This window comes from Erigeron canadensis, chromosome 2 (assembly GCF_010389155.1).
Source record: "Erigeron canadensis isolate Cc75 chromosome 2, C_canadensis_v1, whole genome shotgun sequence".
Classification (NCBI taxonomy): domain Eukaryota; kingdom Viridiplantae; phylum Streptophyta; class Magnoliopsida; order Asterales; family Asteraceae; genus Erigeron; species Erigeron canadensis.
The window spans coordinates 41,693,717-41,716,426 of record NC_057762.1 but is presented as its reverse complement, the minus strand read 5'-3'; the positions used below and the strand labels follow the sequence as shown (position 1 = coordinate 41,716,426).

Below are 22,710 nucleotides of genomic sequence, written 5' to 3'. Positions count from 1 at the left end.
TTATTTTCATCATTCTTCTTTCTCTCTCTTTGTTCATTGGTCCATATCTTATGACACATGTTTTTGTGTAAAGTTTTGTTTGTATTTAGTCTGTAAGTCTAACATTTTTCTAATGTAAACATTACTACATTAGCAATTAACAAGTGATGGCAATATATGGCAACCGAATAAACCATGAGTTATGGTATGGGTTCCAAACACGCTTTGAAAGTTTACAACAACATATGTCACATAGATCAAAGATTCATCAAAACCATTGTTGCTCACCGAACCACCAAGATGGGGACAGTGTAAATATTAACAGTGAACAAAGAGATGTACACCCACATATACATCACAAGTTCACAACCCATAAACCAAGCAGCCGCTAGACCCCAATAGCCTGAGAACTTGCGCCGGACAGCCCCACTACGGACAGCCCCACTACCTGTTACATTTGCCGTCCAGATTATGTACAGTTAAGAGTTCCTGAATTCTCATAATTATCTAAGCATTTGTGTACTAAGTAACTTCATTATTTTATTTTTTTTATATTGACATAGTGGTTACTTGTGTTTGATGTATTATTATCTGACCCATGAGTTATAAAAGAAACGCATAACATAAACAGAAAATAAATAGATAATTATACTTTTTCATGTTAACCGGAGTGTAGTCTGGCTGTGTAGTATTAGTAGCTCCCTGTAACCATGTTCTTCATGGGTTCATACTTCATACCATCAGTTAGTAATTTGACTGTTGAAAAAAACATAAGACAAATTATTAAAGTAATCTTTCATTTCTTTATACACAGCCAACATTATTAATTAGCTGTATATACAATCTCTGACACGCTTATTTCAGTTACAACCTCGTTCTCCTCTTAGCACATATTGTTTATAAAACCTCTGTGTTCGTAAGAACAACCCCATAGCAACAATGAAGCCCAGGAATGTAGTAAAAGCCATTATAAGAAACGATAACCTAAAACAATGAGTCCCGATGCAATGCTCTGCACCTCCTTGAGCCGCTTCTCTGTCATAAAGATAACCAATCACCCTCACAGATATAATATAAGATCCAATGGGACCTGCAATCGTGATGGTGTTAAATATCGTCCCAAAATGTGAAACCCCAAAAATCTCTGAAGCAATTGTTGGCATTAATGACCATTGTGAACCATAAAAAACACCCACAAGAATAGACCCTACATAAAGAGCTCCAGGCATGCCGGAAGCAATCACACAATGGCCAATGCTCAGAAGTGCCAAAGTGATGGCTATAAACACCGGTCTAGCCCATTTCTTTGTATAGAGAAAGTGATCGGAGATGTATCCAGCACCAAACCGACCCACAAAGTTCCAAATGCTCCATAATGAGACTAGAGTACTGGTTTCATAACTGGCGTAACCAAGGGACTCGCCTACTTGAGCTAAGTTATTTACCGTGGCTAAGCCAGTCCCCATGCCAGCAGCAGTTGTAAGAAACAAACACCAAAAGTTAACCGTACAAATAGCCTGCACCAGATTCTTGTCATCTTCTTTTTCTTCTTCCAAGATATCTTGATTATTTGAAACGTTATGCAGTAACTGGTGTGAATCTGTGTCTGCAAAATTGACGGCTGAATGTGCTCTGATGGCAACAAAGAGAGGTGATGCTAGCAACATGACAAGAATACAGAAAACAGTGATGCGGGCTGGTAAGCTTAAAGTAACTAGTTGCTCTACAATTATAATGGAGAAGAGATATGCTGCTATGGTAACGGAAATAAGTGATAAACCATTGAGATGTCTCTTTTCGTCAACTTCATTTGTCTGAAAAGCTCTTACACTAAACATGAACAGCAAAGTGTTAAGCAACGGAAGCAAAGCTAACATCAGAATGTACGGGGTTGGTCCGGCATTAAATATCATGAGATATACTTGAAGTAGTATCGCTCCGCTCAAGCCAAGAAACCCCTATCCAATGAACAAAAATGAGGCACACAATTTTCTTTGACTTTTGAAGTCAAAATGTCAAATGGAGTCACTTACTAAATGTCTAAATATACCAAGATTGTAACAATATAATAATACTATGAAAATCAAGATTGTTTTTACAAACTAACTCTTATATTGAATATTGCATTTGAAAAACTACATGTTTGACCTGAAAGTCAAAATGGTGTCTAATATTTTAGGACAGAGGAAGTGATCAATGGTAAGTGTAGTCAGCTAGTATTTCATTTTTAGAAAGGGGAAACTTTGATTAATGCCTATACCTTTCAATGAATCAAACTATGTGCATTTAAAAGTATCAGCTGATAAAACTAATAGGCCTAACAACATACAAGTATGAAGCATCTAAAAAATTAGGTATATTTGTAAACAAAACAAAATACCTTCATAATACCAACAATAGTGCCACTATGATTAGGAAAGTTAATAACAGCGGTAACAACATTAGCCGTATTCAAAAACGTCACACCATGAGCAGCCAACAGCATAAACACACACATCACCGGCACAGGTGGCCGGTGAATCTTTCCTGTGACTGAAAGCCACATAAAAAAGTACCCCAGAAAGCACTGAACAGCCCCAACCAACAAAACCATCCACGGGCCACCTCGGAAACTGATGGGTGTTGATGGAGATGCGACAGCGGTGTAAAGTAGGCCGGAAAGAACGCCGGAATTGGCACCGAAGTCTTTGAATACAGAAACGGTGTCGAGAGTTGATTGGTCGTAGTGTTGAGAGGATTTGAGAGATGGTGAGTAGAATGAGAAAGTGTAGAGTGAGCCGCTGGTGGTTTGTATCCATATGCTGGCTATCGTTGATGTCCATTTGTTAAGGACCGCCGGCATCTTTTTTTTTTCCGGTGAGGGGGTAGATGGATTCTGCTAAATATTCAGTCAACTAGACATGTGTAAAACTAGTAAAAGGTTATTGTATTGTTTTGTTGGTATCGTATGTGATTGAAAATGACTGGTTATGTATTTGATTGCAAAAGAAAAATTTTGGATGAAAAGTGTTTTGATTCAACATGGTCTGTACCAAATTACCTTTTTGACCTGTTACCCAGCCCCCCTGCTCCACCCATCATGCCACCTCCATATAGATATTGAAACCTTGAAGTCATCTTTTTGCTTTGTAATCCAAGCAATGCAACCCTGCATACGGGTCTACTTCGTCGCAATATAAAAGTTCGTATGTGAAACTTTGTTCAATAGCATTTTGTTAACTAGTAGTGTAAATAAATCTTTTCTACAATGTTTATACAGTTGGAGCTTAGAAGGGACCAAATGGCCTGGTTTCTAAACAGGCTACTATAGCGACTTGGGAATAAGCTCTTCTTGACGACAGTGAAGATCTATTTGTTTCTGCAGCTTCTTTACTGGTATAATTGCTCTTATCTATTAAATAAATTGATGCATATCGCACGTGTTTAATATTGTGTTTTACTAGTCATTCATGTTTAATGGATGGACCAAGTCTTTAAGAGAGTCTATTGGCATTCTCAGTTAGTTGAAGTAGAGGCTCCGACTCTCTGAGTCAGGAATTTTTTCTTCTGTTTATAAGTTTAGTTGTAGCTCTTCATCTATAAAATAGATTGTGTCAGTTAGTAGTCCAATTTTTAATACAACACAACATTCAATTTTCAAGTCTTGTTGTCTTTCTCATTTTGTGCCACTTCGTAACATTATCACCCTGAGTTGCAATACCAGTACAGTAAGTAATACAGAATGATTATTGATAATGTGTAGGTATGATGAAATTATGTAGTAAAGTACCCAACATAATTGAGTTTCTATTAAAAAAATGAATGTATAAATTATAAAACAATAATACAATCCAATTTTTATATAATGACTTGCAACACAAAGGTCATTCTCTCTTGTGTTTTGGCTAAAACTGAAGTTGCTTTGAGCGTCTTTGCAAGATTGATGCGTAAAATTCCCTTGTGCGGAAAAACAACACCAATGAAACAAGAAACCCAAACATACAAACACCGGCAAATATAAAATAAGAAAGCATAAAACAATGAATGCCATAGCACGAACCCCCTCCTGCTTGTGTTTCCTTGTCGTAAATGCTTCCAATCACTTGCACAGAAAGCAAATATGAACCGATGGGGTTAGCTGCCGCGATAGTGTTGAAAATAGTCCCCATATGCTTCACTCCAAATATGTCCGAAGTGATTGTAGGCATCAATGACCATTGTGATCCATAGCAAATGCCCACTATTACAGAACCAATGTACAGATTCCCACCCAAGCCAATGATTAAATGGCCAATGACCATTGTTGCTTGTGTAATCGAGATGAACACTGGCCGGCCCCATCCATATCTGTGTAGGAAAATATCAGATACAAATCCACCACCAAACCGGCCTAGAAAGTTCCATATACTCCATAGAGAAACCATTGCATTGATTTCAGCCGTAGAGTAGTCAAGAGACTGGCCTATCTGAGATATATTGTTGATTGTTGCCAACCCTGACCCCATCCCAAAAACCATAGGTACAAACAACAACCAGAAGTTAATAGTTCCCATGGCTTGTAATAGATTCATTTCTACTTGTACATCATTTGGTACACCCTCATTAGTCTCTGAAGTTATGATCAGCGGAGCCATGATGGGCGGTGGTGTTTGTTGTTCACCTTTTTGGGCTGCCAATGCTACTTTGAGAGGGGACGAAAGCAAAATGAAAAGAATGGTGGTGGCGAGGATGTGAGCCCATGATGGGAAAGTGAAGATGTTTTCAAAGATGATTATGATCATTAGATATGCAGCCACAATGAGCGCGATCAATGAGAAATCATTCAAATGATGTTTGTCGTTGGTGGTGTCCCCGGGATTTATATGAACGAAAAACATGAGTAAGAGAGACACGAGTGTTGGAAAAAAAGCAAGCATAAGTAAGAAGCTTGTAGGATTGCCATCAAATAGTGTCGAGTAGACTTGTATTAATATTGCTCCACTTAGACCAAGAAATCCCTGAGAAATGTCAACAAAATGACTTTAGTTCCATAGAAACTTTGATAAACTTATAATCCGAATCTAATTTAAATTTTTCCATCAATCGGTGCCAAATTTAAAAAGTGAGTAATAGGTAATTACATTTTTAAGTATACAATTGAGGGGATGATATTTGTACCACTATTTTTAATTTTCTTACCACTATGTACAAGTATCATTACAGACTGTACAAGTATTAACTGCACCGACGTGGTAAAATAATCAAATAATTTGGTACTAATATCAATTCTCATACAATTGTTCACAACACCTAACAATAATAACCAAGGTAATACTACACTCAAAAGGAATTTATGATAATATTCAAGCGATATTATTTTCGATTTCATCTAACAAAATCTATCTCTAACTTGATATCTGTTGTTAAAAGAAAAAAAAAAAAAAAATCTCTAACTTGACGCCACTTGAGAGACTACTTATTTGTAAGATCAAATGTACATACGAATTGAATGCTGATCTTAATCAATTACTCAGCTCGTAGTAAAGTTTATTTAGGAAACTAATGATATACAAACACAATTAATTACACAACCAAATCGATCATCAATACAATACAATTAAATTGATTGAATATGTATTACGTAGGTACATATATACCTTCATAACGCCAACAGTTGTTCCGCTATAATCAGGGAAGTTCTGAACCGCAACAACAATATTTGCGGTGTTAAAAAAGGTTTGGGCGTGTGCACCCATGAACATGAACAAACACATGACCAATACAGGAGGCTTGTTAATGACTCCCGTAACAGACAACCACATCAGAAAGTAGCCTGCAAAGAACTGAACCGCTCCAGCCAAGTAAACCAAGGGTAAACCCGCCGACCCCCCAAAACGAGAGGTTGAATTGGTTCTGTTATTATATGTGACCGCATGGTAAAGCAGACCAGATAGAATTCCAATATTAGCCCCGATGTCTTTGAAAACTGAGACGGTGTCGAGAGTGGATTGATCGTAATCTTGGCTGGATTTCAGTACAGCTGAGTAGATTCCGAAAGCGTAGGATGGACCGCAGCTGCACTGGATCCATATGCTTGCAACCGTGGCTATCCATTTGCTCTTTTGCATTATTGCTAATACAATTCTTTAAAATTAAATGAAATGAATTTAGCAGTTGGGTTACGGCCGTTTGGTCGAGTTTTGTACGGAGTACTAATTTAAAACGTGAAGCATCGTCAGAATGTTAAATAAATACGAGTACGTGTTTGTAAAGTTGATAAAGGTTGACTACACCTGTCCATATCATCCACTATTGGGATGATTAATTATGAGTTGTATTTTCTAAAAGCAGATGTAGTTGTATTTATATTAATATTTAGTAATTTAATTATTAATATCCCACAAAAAATTCTATTTAATTAAATTTAACAAAAATATATATATATATATATATATATATATATATATCAAATATCTACAAATCTACCAATCTACCAATAACAAAATCCTAAATTCATTTTTAAACAAATAAGAACCATTGGATGGATTTCATCCTTTATTTAAAGCCATTAGATCAAATTTAATTATTTCATCTTTAATTAATGACACTAATAATACTTATACTTTGTGTGTTTTGTCAAAATATAACATTTTTAATTATTAATATACCATAAATCGATACTATATTATAAAGCAGATTCTCCCTAGATTTTCAACATTGAACTTGAAATTTTCAATATTGATTTTAAGTACTTTCCCAAAATGTTCCTCCTATCTATTCTATATTTATCTAACATAACTATAATACCCTTTCTCTCTCCTCAAATCTCAACCAATCATCTTTTTTCTCTCTCCTCCATAAATCATTTATTCCTCCAATTCATTCAAAATCTTTTATCTCAAAAACCGTACATCGATAAATTATAAAAATTGTATGGGTGTTCTTAAAATTTCATGCTCTTTCATTAGAGATGTCATTCGATATACTTTCGACAAATTTTTAAATCCAAGGGCGGAGTCCGTACGGCTAAGACATTTGACTATCATACTCTATGACATATCAACTCCTATAACCTATCATACTCTATGGCCTAGGTATCACCCACCATCTTACCGCCGCAACGCGCGAGTACTTGCTCTCATAAATAATAACATCACAATAATAATATTATTAAAAGATTACATGAAGCCATAGATCGATCTGTATTATATAACTTATTTAAGTTATCAAAATCATTTACAATTATATTATATACATTAAAGTCTTATAGATTATTTAATTATTATTTAACTAATACGAGGGCTTAAAACCCGTCCGTTGGACAGCAGGGATGAAGCAAAGTTATTTTCATGATAGAATTGTTTGGTTTTGTTTAAGAGTTAAATTATACCGAGTATATGTTTAGTTTGTCTACTAACAGGAGATGGTCGTCCAAAAACACAGTTTCACTATGCTTCCCTCAGATTTTGTTACCTTTCTCATTGATGAGGTTAGTTTTTTCAAGAGTAAGATGCTATAAAAATTGCAAGGTCGTGGTGGTGAAAGATTTGGTGCTTTGGCCTATTTATAGACTCTATCAAATATGCAAACCTTAGGATGTACAACTGAAAGCATCTCAAAACTACCATGATCATCAGTTTTCATTAATAAGTTATTTTATATCATCAATAATCCACTCACATTCCTTCCAACGATTAAGCAACCTAAACACTTTCTCTATTAATGATTTTCAACTAATTAAAAATATAATATGCACACACACATTATAATATATCTGATAATAAATAAAGTACAGAATAACATGACCTACCGAATCCAAAAAATAAAAAAAGAATTATATAACAATTTATATATATTCATATATCGATATAGATACAAATGCATGATAATATGAAATAACTATAAATATATTTAATTTAATTTATTTTTTTGGTATTTATAGTCCCATTATACATGGACTAATTAACAAAATCTATTTAACAGATAAATTGTGTATATGTGGAATTAGGAAAAAAGATTTTGGAATAAAGATTTATTTATGAACAACAGTGGTGATTAGACTTAGCAAAATTGCATCTTCATTATCGGTAGAGATCGACCACATCACCAACATAGTCAATCTGAGGGCATGACTGACGGTGGAAGTCCCACTACCGTTCTTGAAGAAACCAGCTAAATGCTAAAGAAAACTCTCATGCCCATCTTATTGGCAAATACTTCCCAATATGCTAAAGATTAATACTCTTGATTTTCCAAAACATCTTTTGCATGTCATTAACTTTTCTACACACATAATTTCCCTTCGAATTAACTTCCATGTGTATAAGCAATTAGTTAACTTCCTTTCACACATAATTGACTCTTGAAACTCATGTTACATCAGAGATTGCAACTAATTAGTTTTTTTAGAGTTTTAAGACTCTTTTAACATGAGTAGTTTTTACATTACAATTTAGTAAGAGAAATGATGTAGTTTTAGAATTGATTTCAAAACTCAACTTCTATATTTGTCTATTTATACACGGACTAATTATCGACATTTGTTTAACAAATAAATTGTTTATATGTGTAATTAGGAAGAAAGATTTAGTAATAAAGATTAATACTCTTGGTTTTCTAAAACATTTTTTGCAAGTCATTAACTTTCCTACACACATAATTTTCCTTTGCATTGTAAGTAATTAACTTCGATGCATGTAGATAATTAAGTTTTCTACACATAATTGACTTTTACAACTTAGAAAGAAAGATTCTTACTTTTTGGTTTTCCAAAACAGAATTTTCCCTTTGAATTAATTTCCATGCGTAACCCTTTGAATTATCAACCGAAATGAATATGTGAAAGGTCCACTTTGATCATATAAAAGAATCATGCATATATATGTAGTAAATATATACATATTCTACAAACACAATGAACTACCATTAATTCATCATAGTAAATTCATCAAGTTTGGTTCATATAACCCAACTTTTATATATAAAAACTCACACATAGTTAACTTTTGCAAGTCATTTAATTTCTTACACACATAATAAGCTTTTGCTAGTAATTTAATATAAGTAGCTTTAAGTATTGAATTTATTAAGAAAGATGGTGTTGATTTAACATTGATTTCAAAACTCAACTTTTATATTATATATAGATAAATAACCATTTATTATTACTAAAAGAAAAACCATGCCATTCACTGTATTAGATATTAGATTAGATACTTGAAATGTAATTATAAAAACATAATGAGTTTTATTTTTAACCACAACCATTATATTTCTTATTAACTTAGTTAAAATTTTTACGCATATTTAAATTTGAATGCAAGAACAATTCCTTTCTATATTTTGAGAAAATATTACAAGAAAAAGGAAAAAAAAAAGTTATAAAATCTGAAAAATTAATTTAACAAACCACAAAAATATGGAAGTTACATTATCTAATTTGTTGTTGGAAGTTAGATTATTCAAACAAAACACATAAATAAATATGTTATTTTATTAAATAGATACATATTGTAGTTTAAGATTTATAATTGGGTATTTGATTATATATAAACGAGAGAGGTACCCGCGCAATTCAGCGGCGGTGGCGGCGACGAGTGGTGGTAGTGACGGTGGTGGCGATAACGGTGTAATTATTAATGTAAAGTAATTGATGTAAAAGAGGTAGTTTAGTTATTTGAGGGTTAAAGGATGTATGTTGTAAATAATTTCATTAATAATATGATAAGTATATTAGGTGAAAATATTTAAATTAGTAAATAAATAAAAGTGATAGTTTGAATAGATAGACTTGAAAAATATTTTTAAGGATATTTTAGGTAGATGTAGTATGTGAGTTGATAATTGGTTGATGTGAAGGGTTTGGATTTTTCAATGATAGAAAGTTTAAAAGAGGAGAAAGGTAATTTGTTTTATAAAGCAGTAAAGATAAGAAGATAATATGTTTTTTAAAAATTCATTTAAAGAAAAAAGGTAGATTGATGTGAACCATTTGATCCCATGTACGGAATTGGTACCTACGAAACCTCAATGCTGAGTTTCTTGCATTGATGATTAGCTACCATTATCAGTCTTATCTATGACAAGAATTGAATATGCGTCCCTAAGACAACAAGCCCTCAATGGTGTTATGGTGACCAACCCATCTAAGTGAGTTGGTTTGAAATTTTATCATTACACTAAATAAAATGTTTTGTCTATAATTTAATTTTATATCGTCATTACACAAATATATAATAAAAGTATTATGCACACCAACAACACTAAAAAGAAATTTTGAATAGTAATAGATATATTTAACATTACATTCTCATTATACAAAAAAATATATATCTTATTAGCCAGTTTAAATAGTAATATAATTATATTTCAACATGTCTTATACATAACTAATAATTATGTTATTTTGAAAATTTATTATGTTTATTTCCCGTATTACGCGGGGAAAAAATCCAGTATATATATAAGAAGGTACTAAATTCTTTTATAAAGAAACAAGAATCATTAGATGAGTTTAAACTTTTGATCACAACCCTTAAATCAAAAAAAATTTGTTGTTACCAAATGTATTTTTAAGTAAACACGATATTAGTCTTTCTACTTTAACAAAAATTCATTTTTTATAATGTCAATATATTATGATATTAAAGACAATTGTTTGTACACTATTCAAAATTCAAAAACTCTAAATTCAACCATTAACTTAATCGTTGAAAGATAATCCCCCATACATGAGGTATTGTGTTCAAGCCTTGGGGAGGACATAAGGAAATCCTTTTACGAGGGCTTGGCTTCGATTTTCCCAGGTTCAAGTTTGAAGGGGCATGTTTTACTTTAATCGTGCCTCCGGGCGGATTAGTAGGGGTTTTTCCCCATCGGGTATTTGAAATAGGCATTTCTACTTCGAGGGAGATCTCTAGCGCGGATCCGATTAAGACAACGTATAGTAGGGGTGAGCAAAAACCGAAATGGAAAACCAAAAACCGAAAAACCCAGAGAAAACCAAACCTAATAAATCGAAAACCGAATCCAACGGATTGGTTTGGTTTTTCAAAAACTGAACGGATCGATTCGGGTTTCGGTTTCATATGCAAAAACCAATTGTGAAAACCGAACCGAACCAAAACTTCCTATAAATGCACTTTTATACATATTAATCTAATGAGTACATGTAAAATGTTGATTCTATGTTACTGTATGTTTTATTCTTAATATAGATTAAAAAGTTAGTAGAATATGTCAAATGAACTAGTCTTAACGAGCATAGTACCCGTGCATTGCAGCGGCTAGAAGGTGAGGACAATATAAAATGAAGGCGGTGGTGGTGATCGAAGAATGCGAAGGAGAAGGATGTTGTGTGTTTTGTGGGTTTAAATTTTTGATAAGGGTACTTTCGATAGATACTTGAGGAGGTGTAAAAAACAATAGAAGTAAGAAGGGTATTATTGGAATGAAAAAGTTGCTTAATTTCTTAAAACCAATACCCTTTATAAGGGTTTATAGATATGATTCATGTACGGTGTAATTAAGTTCTTACAACTTTTGAATTTGTGTTAATCACAAAATAAGTTCTGCAGCTTATTCTTATATTTAGATGTCATATATATATTTTTTCTTTTATGCCTTATACATTTCCAATACAAATTCAAAATATTTCCATTATAAATAACTTAAAGCTATTATATTAATCAAGTATGCCATATTAAGTTATAATTATTTAAAAAAAAAAACAAACAAAAATCGAAAACTGATCCAAGCCGAACCGAACAAAAACCGAATCCATTGGTTTCTGGTTTACAAAAACCGAAAAGCTTAAGTTTCGGTTTTAGACTAAAACCGACCCAACCTCACCCCTAACGTATACTAGACCTCTCGCTGTCGAATCGCGACACGAAGTTTTCAGCGAAATTCAGCTTTCAAAAAAAAAAGTTAACTATAAATACATAATTTAAAGATCTGTAAAATTACTTTTAGAAATTCTTAAAAAAGTAACTATAAAAAAATACTAGACTTTTTTAGGCTAAATACTTAAGAAAGAAAATTTTAAAGTATATTTTTAAATAGAAGTGAAAAATATATATATAGTTCTAATAGGAATATTGATACGTTTACAACCTTTTAAAAAAATGGCATTAAATATGATATTCATTAGCTTGCTTGAGTGGTAATCAAATGAATAATAAATGTAAGTGTAGTGTCTAGATATATTATGATCCTTTGATATTTTATAAAAGATTATTCTTTATTTTGATAGTTTTTCTATATGTGTATTTATATAAGCATTAAGCTACGTGAAAGATTGTAAAAAATGATAAATATAGTTACACGACTTAAAAAGAAGTCAAATCTATATTTGATTCTTAATTATATTCAACTAAACAAATTTGGTTACCTTAAATTTCAAATTATCACTTGATACATTATTTTAAGTTTTACTATAGAAACATAAAATCTTATGTTTATATCTTAACTTTAATTGTAAATGCAATAGTCTTTAATAAAACTTTGTTTATATGTAAACTAGAGTAAGTACTTACGCGTTGCGGCGGTGCGATAGTAGGGTGATAGCTAGGTCATAGAGGATGATAGTCAAATGCCTTAGCCGTACGGCCTTCACCTTCGGATTTAAAATTTCGTCGAAAATATATCGAATGACATCTCTAATGAAAGAGCATGAAATTTTAAGAACACCCATACAATTTTTATAATTTATCGATGTACGGTTTTTGAGATAAAAGATTTTGAATGAATTGGAGGAATAAATGATTTATGGATGAGAGAAAAAAAAAATGATTGGTTGAAATTTGAGGAGAGAGAAAGAATATTATTGTTATTTTAGGTAAATATAGAATAGATAGGAGAGACATTTTAGGAAAATATTTAAAATCAATATTGAAAATTTAAGTTCAATGTTGAAAATTTAGATAAAATCTGCTTTATAATAGAATATAGATTAACTCATTATAGCAAAATATTAATTTACATGTTTTGTATCATGATACTAATTGATCCATTTTCAACAACTTCTATCTATGTTTACCAAATTATGATACTATAAAATGATAATATGTCATTAGTTAAATATGTTCTCTTACGTATTACGAGAGACAATAATCTAGGTCAAACTATAAAATGAGGGACAATAATCTAGGTCTAACTATAAAATGTCGCTATTTGATTAAGTTACAGTGTCCTGTAACTTGGAAAAGAGACAGAATCCAAAAATAATTCATTTATTTATCTTACGAGTAATATCTTTGTCCAAATGAAACGCAGTGCTTTAACCAGAAGAAACTTTCTTTTATTATTATTTTTAAGCATTACTTTTGACATGGCGGATAGACGGAATGGTATATGAACAAAATTTATTAATTACGGAGTATATTTTTGTGAGAATAATTTATTAAGCTATTTAAAGATTGAAAGAATGAATCAGAATATTTCTTTGGAATAATCCTATAATATGGTACATATCTGCCAATAATATCATTACAATGATATTAATACTATAGTAAATCATTTTAAGTGATCATTATCAAGATCAAACTATATAATAAGTTAAATGTTGTCTAAAAAGTTAAGTCGGTATCATGTATTTGATAGCTTCCTATATTTCACATTGTATGAACATATAAAATAACAAAAGATCGTGATTCTCTTATCAGCTTATTTTATTACCTGTATAAGCTTTACTAGTTCAATATTAATAACAAATTAATCGTTGTTTAACACGCTACTCTTATAATATCATCATGTGATACACACCAACATTTTTAAATAATATGGCACTTAAAACTTCCGGATTTACTTATTATATATGGTGAACTACTCGACTATCTCATGTGACTAGTTAACTTTGAGCAAAATAAAAGTACTAACTAGTAACGAAGCACATCAAATCATATAAATCATCCAAGACTTGTGGTCACGATAAGTTTTGCTTAAAACTAGAAGCCCAAGTTTGGTCCAGATTTGAAATTTCACAAAGTTTGACCTGAAAATCAAAGGGTAGTTTTGGAGATGGAAATAACTCAAGGAGTGATCACCAGATATGGGACTTGAACAAATGTCACATATCTGTGAATTCATATATGTAAATCTCAAAGTGAACAATGATCTTCACCATTTTTGTTTACAAATGAACCCCGCTTATGAGTTATGAGACAAACAAATAATCATAATCACCGGCATTAAAAAGAATCAAACAATTTGGTATGCCTCAAATGGTCACGAATTATTCGCAACTTTTTTTCTTTAATGGCTCGGGGGAGTGTTTCATACTCTCCAGCATTCTCGTTATCCCTGCAACTGCTTCGGCCGTCTCTGCAAAATCAATGCATAAAATCCTCTTGTGCGAAAAAACAACACTAAGGAAACAAAAACACCAAATATACAAACCCCGGCAAATATAAAATACGAAAGCATAAAGCAATGAATCCCATGGCACGAACCCCCTCCTGCTTCAGATTCCCTGTCATAAATACGGCCAATCACTTGAACAGAAAACAAATATGAACCAAGAGGATTAGCTGCCGCTATAGTGTTAAAAATAGTCCCCATATGCTTCACTCCAAAGATTTCTGAAGTAATTGTAGGCATTAAAGACCACTGTGATCCATAGCAAACACCCACAATCATTGAACCAATGTACAAATTCCCACCTGAGGCAAAGATCAAATAGCCCCCAACCATAGTTAACTGAGTGATTGAGATAAACACCGGCCGGCCCCATCCATACTTGTGTAGGAAGAAATCAGATACAAACCCACCACCAAACCGGCCAAGAAAGTTCCATATACTGTATAAAGAAACCATCGCATTGATCTCAAACGTTGAGTAGTCAAGAGACTCGCCATTTTGAGTTATGTTGTTGATTGTTGCTAACCCCGACCCCAATGCACAAATCATGGCTAGAAACAACAGCCAGAAATTAACGGTGCACATGGCTTGTATCAGGTTCATTTCAACAGGTGCACCCTCTTGAGCCTCAGGGGCCATGATCAACGGATCCATTACAGGGGACGGTCCTTGTTGTGTACTTTTTTGAGCTGTTAATGCAATTTGAAGAGGCGATAACACTAGTATCAAAAGAACAGTAGTTGCAATGATGTGAGCCCATGATGGGAATGTGAAGATGCTTTCTAAGATGATTATGATCATCAAATAGGCAGCAATGGTTAGTGCAATCCAAGACAAGAGGTTCAAATGAGGCTTGTCGTTGGTTGTATCCGAAGGGTTTGCGTGAACCAACGACATGAGCACGAGTGGGACGACTGTCGGAAACACGGCAAGCATCAATAAGAAGGTGGTTGGTTTTCCATCAAATAGTGTCTGATAGATTTGTATTAGTATTGCTCCACTTAGACCAAAAAAACCCTGAATATTTTTAGAGCAAAATTCATTATCATGTTACTATTATATATATAGAATAATATCAAAAATAAACTCATTTTATGGGCTTCAAAAACATTAAAAAACATATTTAACTAAAACTAAATTCACAGGTCATCACATAAAATCTTTCTTATAGATATGCATCTATTGATCCAACATATTATCAATTCACATCAAATAAAATCAAACCGCTACACTGAATTACTACCTGTGTCTATAGTTGTATAATTTACAAAATTAGAGAAGTTGAGGACTATAATAAGTTACCTTCATGATACCAACGCCGGTTCCACTATAATCGGGGAAATTCCGTACAGCAACAACAACATTTCCGGTATTAAAAAAGGTCTGGGCGTGTGCAGCCATAAACATAAACAAGCACATAAAAAACACATGAGGCCTATCAATAATTCCGGTAACAGACAACCACATAAAAAAGTATCCGACAAAACACTGGACAGCACCGGCCAAATAAACCAACCACAATCGGCCGCCGTTGTTGTTGCGAGTAGGAGTAGTAACAAAATGGTAGAGGAGACCGGATAAAATGCCGATATTAGCTCCGATATCTTTGAAAACGGAAACGGTGTTGAGAGTGGATTGATCGTAGCCTTGGCTGGATTTAAGTGCGGCTGAGTATATTCCGAAACAATAAGATGCGCCTGAGCTGCACTGGATCCATATACTTGCTACTGTGGCTATCCATTTGCTGCTGCTGTTTTCCATTTCCTTTCGGATTATTAATTAGATTAAATTGTTTATTCTAAACAATCAGCTGGAAATGTTGTTTTGGGATTATAATTGCATTACTCTCATTTTCATTGACACGTGTTTGTGCTGATGGCCAGGGAATATGGTTTGTTTTGTTTTACGAGTAATATTTTTTTTAAATAATTACTCGTATTAAATAGTGGATAACGGCGGGTGATAAGCACGCCCCGCTTTATTACTTAAAAGAAATGCGGCCGGGTTGTGGATCAATATCTGTCAATATCTTTTATTGGATTGGATGGCTCGGTTGAGTTTGCGTGATAAAGACTCTCAAAGTTTGAAGAGGTTGAATGGTGCTTGGGATTATCGGATTATTAGGTTGTAACAGAAACCCATTTTTTAAATATTAGGTTGCGGGTTACATACGGATCAAATAAATATTAACAAAAGTTTTATTAGGAATGCTTGAATCCGGATTGATTAGCTAGTATTTAAATACAGTAAGAATTACTGTAGTAATCACACAAAAATGAAAATGTGTGATGAACACGGGATATGTTCGTAGTCAACTATAAGCAAGGTTGAGAAACTCGTGACTCGGGATCGGATCGGCGAGTGCAAGAGTCACGAGTTTTTAAAAACTCGGATCGGAATCAAGGAGAACCCGGATCAGGTTTTTTTATAGAAATATTATATTTTTTAAAAATTATATGGAATAAACTTTAAAATTAAAACATAATTGTTCAAAAACTTTAATATAATTCTTTAAATTCAAATTTCATTCATTAGAATCATAAACTTAAACCTATTTAAGATTTTTTTTTATTTAAAAAAAACAAAAAAGCTTTGACCAAAGTTGACCCGAGTTTTGACCCGATCCGGCCGATTCTTGACCGATCCACCCGATTTTTGACCGATCCAAGCGAGTTTGACCGAGTTTTACAAGCGACTAAGCCTTTGACCAAGTTTTGACCCGATTCCAGCCAACTCGACCCGTTTAACCCCCGATTCCGATTGGCCGAGTTTTACAATACTGCCTATAAGTGCATCTTGAAATGTCTCGTGGGCTTGTGGCTAATCCTTATATTTAGCTTAGTCCAAACCAGAAGTGTGGCTAGCCCAACTACAGGTGTGGTAATGTAATGGAAATGGTAATGTGTTTCCACTTTGCAAAACCAAAGGTCCAAAACCATCATTTAATCCCCTGTGCTCCTGATATTTTGTTTTCTTCTTTTCGACCTTTATAATTACTCTAAAATGTTTGTTTTGGAAAGTGGTCTTTGGGACAATTTCATATATTTTGAAAAGGAGTAACAATGTGAATGTAGTGGAGGTGTAGTGGTGAATGTAAAATTAGTTGATATAAAATGGGTTAGTATGATTATTTAAGGGTTGGAAGATCTATATTGTAAATTATTTCATAAACGGTATTATATGTAATATGGTTATTTTCAAGTCTGAATTGACGATTGATTACACAAAAGTAAAGAATATTATAACGATTACTGAATGGGCGGATCACTTTTCCATCTCCATTGAGTGTAATATTTACATCGAAGTACTCCAGATATCCAATGTTGCAATATGTTTGAATTACGATGGTACTCCACAAAAGTGAATATTTGCTTACAAAGTTACAATGTTGATTTGTATCTTGTCCCTGCATATACGCACCTACCGCCACATAGGCACATAGTGTACTAGCCAATAGGAATTGGATATGTATAGAAAACATTCCTCAATGAGGGAATATGAACGGTACCTCATATATACATTATACGTTTACAGTTGATCTCAATGTTAATCCTCATAGACTCATATTATGAAAAGTAGTTTGTAATATTTGTCATCTCACAATGTTTCTTTTTTCAATTTTCAACTTCGAGCAAACTAAACTGAATGCAACCTTCCATTGATATAGCTTAAAAATTTTAGCTTCTAAACACATGATTAAGTGACCAAACTAAACACAAATTAAGCTCAAAAATCCAAACTTAAGAACTTTTAAATACATTTAAATTTGAGACTCGGCGATTTTATTTCATAAAAATGTGATAACGCACATAACTTATAATCTATGAGAATGCAAGTAGGGTTGTAAACGAACTGAACAGTTCACGAACAGTTCATGAACCGTTCGGCGGGAATTTCGTTCGTGTTCGTTCGTTTAGTTAAATGAACGAACATGAACAAAGTTCTCGTTTGTTCATTTACGTTCGTGAACGTTCGTTCGTTTATGTTCATTAACCGTCGCTCGTGAACAATAGTTTGTTTATGTTCGTGAACATTTGTTCGTTATGTTCATTTACAAATATGAATATTTACTTTAAATAATAAATATATATATATATATATATATATATATATTATTAATACCTAACTATTTAAGAAAAAGTTTAAATAAAAATACAAAAATTATAAATATTTCATTCGTTTGTGTTCGTTCATTAGTGTTCGTTCGTTTATGTTCGTGAACAGTCATTCATGAACACAAACGAACGAACATGAACAAGGTCTCGTTCGTGTTCGTTCGGTTCGTTTACAGCCCTAAATGCAAGCCTTGCATTACACTACATAATACGACTAAGGGCTGTAAACGAATCGAACAAACACGAACCGGCCCTTGTTCATGTTCGTTCGTTTGTGTTCATGAACGAATGTTCACGAACACAAACGAACGAAATATCTATAAATTAAGCACTTTTATTTTAACTCTTTTTTAAATAATTAGATAGTGATAATATATATATCATCAATAAACTATTTTTTATACTATAGTTGATTATGCGTATATACATATATATATAAACGAACATAATGAACAAATGTTCACGAACATAAACAAACTATTGTTCACGAACGATGGTTCATGAACATACGTTCACGAACAGATTATTGAACATTCATGAACGTGAATAAACGAACGAGAGTTTTGTTCATGTTCGTTCATTTAACTAAACGAACGAACACGAACGAACTTCCCGCCGAATGGTTCATAAACTGTTCGTGAACTGTTCAGTTCGTTTACAGCCCCTAATCTCCGGTGAATAACCACTTAATGTAAATGAAGTTGACTTTTGATTTCGAAGAAAGTTGCTCGGAGTAAACCTTGACTTTTATTTTTAGATTATAAATAATCAAATCAATATCGATCATTGACGTTTCGGTTAACTAAAAAAACCCATCGTGATGGACTTGAATCATCTTAGCTTTTATTGATTATCTAACCCAAGATGGCTAGATCCTAGATGTATTGAAATTGACTTTTTCTTTATAAAAGGCAGAATATAAAAGAAAAAAAAATGGCGGAAATGAAACGGATCCAAAGTCCAAAAGTTAAGTTTAGATTTTCTACTTTTGTTTAAAAAAACCAACAAATATTGGTAGATATAACATGCATTGTTTTAAACTTTTAATCATGTTTGCGTTAGAGTTATCTCGCAGGATAGATTTCTAATTTAAACCACTAGCTAAAAAACCCTTTTAGTCAGGATTCGTGTATTATGAAAAAGGGGTGTTTGGGATCGTGACACCGATGATAGGGCAAAAAAAAGGGAATTAAAAAAAATAATTTATGGTGTCTTTAAAAAAGTGTTTCGATTCGGTGTTTATAATGACTTTTCAACCATTTTAGCTATTATGATCGAGCTAAATCTCTATAGATGGTCTATTTTATAGTTATTGAGTGTGCAAGTTGAGGTTAGCAATAAATGAGAATCTCTTATTATAACTTGTCTTAGTTCTCAATCCCACCATAAGTGACTAGATGTAAGTTAAATATATGTAATCATGCCTAAAATGTTTAGGACATGGATTAAACTTAAAAAACTTTTATGAGAAAATAAGTCTCCTTATCATTAGACTATATTTGGTGATAGTTAGTTAATTGTAGATACTTACAACATCTTTCTAAATAGAGTTACTGGTATACACGGTCGTAAATGGATTTTGGAGGTTTAGATTAGATATAAAAAATGTCCTATGTATACAATGAAAAAGCTCTATGATATACTTCGTAAAATTTGAATTATTTTTAAAAATAAATATTAAGGGGGCGTTTGGTTGGGGATATTATGAGGTAAGGAATGAGAAAGACAATGATTAATCATGTTTGGTTGTGGGTAAGTAACGTAATTATTAATCAATAATGGGTAATAAAGCATTACTTAGTAAATTAAAGGGATGCTAATGATAACTCACTTGCTTCCTCATTACCACCACCTATCACTACCACCAACATCCAGTCACCACCACCACATGCCGCCACCTCCTCCTCCACCACCACCCATTTCCACCACCACTTGTCACCGCTATCACCACTACCACATGCCGCCACCATCACCATCACTATCACGTATTGCCACCACCACCATCACCTGTCACCTTTTGTCACCGTCACCACCACCACCACCTGTTAGCACATGTTGTCACCATGAGCAACTGTCACCACTACTATTCCCACCACCTGCCACCACCCTCACCACCACTTGTGGCCTCCAGACCCGCCACCATTAGTACCACCTCTCAGTCTCTCTCCACCACCATTTTTGTGGAAATATGATGGAAAATACTTAAATCTTAATGAAACTTGATTGTATAGAACTTTAATGAAACTTGATTGTATAGAACTTGGAGACTAAAAATTTGGATAAAAGGTGATAGTATTACAAAGGAAGTAATACTTCAAAATATGGAAACTTTTGTTTACGTAGAAACTTGGCTGCAATTGTAACTTATTTCATGCATCTATTTATAGACTATGCATGACAATACAATGTTGACAAAATATAATCTAAACAACCATAGCCTGCAAAAGAATAGTGAATAATGTTGACAAAATGTAATTTGTCTACCACATGTAACATGTTTCAACTTGATGGAAAAATGTAACGTCGTCCATGAAGTAACTATTTATCCTCATGCTCTTTGACTAAATTTTGTAGTAGACAAATTCTCCTTTCTTTCTTGCATAGTAACACAATCTGGTAAAATCTTTGTTTGACAAAACACATTGGTTTACATTCTCCCCGTAATGTGTTTTGGTTGAACTCCCAGTTGTTTTCTGAGCTCCTGAAATTTTTCTCGCGGAAGTGCTTTTGTAAAAATGTCCGCTAACTGCTCATGTGTTCCACAAAACTTGAGATTCACTTCTCTGTCTTCAATTGCTTCTCTGATAAAATGATGTTTCAAAGCAATATGCTTTGTGCGACTGTGATGTACTGGATTCTTTGCGATTGCAATCGCTGACATACTATCACAAAAAATTGTTGTTGGCTCAATTTGCTTTTCACCAATGTCTTCAAAAATTCTTCTTGTCCAAATTGCTTGTGATGTGGCTAGAGCTGTTGCTACGTACTCTGCCTCTGCTGATGATTGTGCAACTGTTTGTTGCTTCTTTGAACACCAGCTGAATACACCTGAACCAAGTGAGAAAATATATCCGGATGTACTTTTCATGTCATCTGTACATCCACCCTAATCACTATCACAAAAACCATGTAAATTTAAAACTTTGTTTTTCTCGTACTTGATTCCAAAATCTTTTGTTCCTTGCAAATGTCTTAAAATTCTTTTACCAACTCCCATGTGAATATGACTTGGATTGTGCATAAACCTTGAGAGTAAACTTGTTGCAAACATGATGTCAGGTCTCGTTGCTGTGAGATACAACAATTTCCCGACCAAGCTTCGATAAAGTGTGGCGTCCACTTTATTTGAACCGTCTTCTTTCATGAGCTTTTCATTCACAACCAAAGGAGTGTCCTTCGGTTTGCATTCTGACATATCAAAAACTTTTAAAATCTTTTCGGCATATTTTTCTTGGCAAATAAAAACTCCGCTATCATCTTGATAGATTTCCATTCCAAGAAAATGATTTAGAAGGTCTATATCACTCATCTCGTATTTCTTCATCATTTCGTCCTTGAAATCTTCAATCATTTTTGCGTTGTTTCCTGTGAAAACAAGATCATCGACATATAGTGCCACAATAAGGATATCGTTTTTACCTTGATTCTTGACATACAAGGTTGGCTCACTCTTGCTTTGATCAAAACCTTTTTCTTTGAAATAACCATCAATTTGGCTATACCATGCTCGTGGTGCTTGTTTAAGCCCATAAAGAGCTTTCTTCAACTTGTAAACTTTTACTTCTTTTCCTTTAACCTCGAATCCTTGAGGTTGTTGCACATAAACTTCTTCTTTGAGTTCTCCATTCAAAAATGCTGACTTGACATCAAGTTGGTATAAAGACCAACCTTTCTGAGCCGCTAATGCAATGACTGCTCGGATTGTATCCATTCGAGCAACTAGAGCGAATGTTTCATCATAGTCAAATCCAGGCTGTTGTGAGTAGCCTTTTGCGACTAGTCTTGCCTTCTTTCTTTGCACCGTACCGTCTGCATTGAATTTGACCTTGTTCTTTTCGACTAGTCATCATAGATCCATTTGACACCAATGACATCTTTGTCTATCGGTTTGTCTGCGAGCTCCCATATCTTGTTCTTTTCAATGACTCTAATTTCTTCCTCCATGATTCATTTTGAATCGCTTCTTCAAAACTTTCTGGTTCTACCTGACAAAAATGACAAATAATCTCTTGTGTGTTGTCATATAAATCTGTTAGCCTACGAAATTTTGGTGGTGGACTTGAAGATGGTGAGGATGCTT

At 33.4% G+C, this 22,710-nt stretch overlaps 3 protein-coding genes across 4 annotated transcripts; all 3 read right to left on the bottom strand.

The window, feature by feature from the left end:
- Window positions 1–757: 757 nt before the first annotated feature.
- On the bottom strand, window positions 758–2,966 carry LOC122589024 (uncharacterized membrane protein YMR155W-like). The gene is made up of 2 exons (XM_043761258.1): window positions 2,360–2,966; window positions 758–1,937 (listed from the first exon to the last, which is right to left on the bottom strand). The coding sequence occupies exons 1-2, from the start codon at window positions 2,819–2,821 to the stop codon at window positions 840–842; spliced, it is 1,560 nt and encodes a 519-aa protein (XP_043617193.1). The 5' UTR covers window positions 2,822–2,966; the 3' UTR covers window positions 758–839.
- Window positions 2,967–3,737: 771 nt separating this feature from the next.
- LOC122589183 (protein NUCLEAR FUSION DEFECTIVE 4-like) lies at window positions 3,738–6,153 on the bottom strand. The gene is made up of 2 exons (XM_043761433.1): window positions 5,595–6,153; window positions 3,738–4,955 (listed from the first exon to the last, which is right to left on the bottom strand). Exons 1-2 carry the CDS (start codon window positions 6,063–6,065, stop codon window positions 3,864–3,866), a joined length of 1,563 nt encoding a protein of 520 aa, XP_043617368.1. The 5' UTR covers window positions 6,066–6,153; the 3' UTR covers window positions 3,738–3,863.
- A 7,841-nt stretch (window positions 6,154–13,994) lies between these two features.
- LOC122587361 (protein NUCLEAR FUSION DEFECTIVE 4-like) lies at window positions 13,995–16,212 on the bottom strand. 2 transcript variants are annotated; one of them, XM_043759509.1, is made up of 3 exons: window positions 15,598–16,212; window positions 14,335–15,312; window positions 13,995–14,259 (listed from the first exon to the last, which is right to left on the bottom strand). In XM_043759509.1, the coding sequence occupies exons 1-3, from the start codon at window positions 16,054–16,056 to the stop codon at window positions 14,233–14,235; spliced, it is 1,464 nt and encodes a 487-aa protein (XP_043615444.1). In that variant the 5' UTR covers window positions 16,057–16,212; the 3' UTR covers window positions 13,995–14,232. The 2 variants fall into 2 exon arrangements, with proteins under 2 accessions (XP_043615444.1, XP_043615443.1); XM_043759508.1 differs by having other exon boundaries at window positions 13,995–15,312; window positions 15,598–16,210.
- Window positions 16,213–22,710: the final 6,498 nt, after the last annotated feature.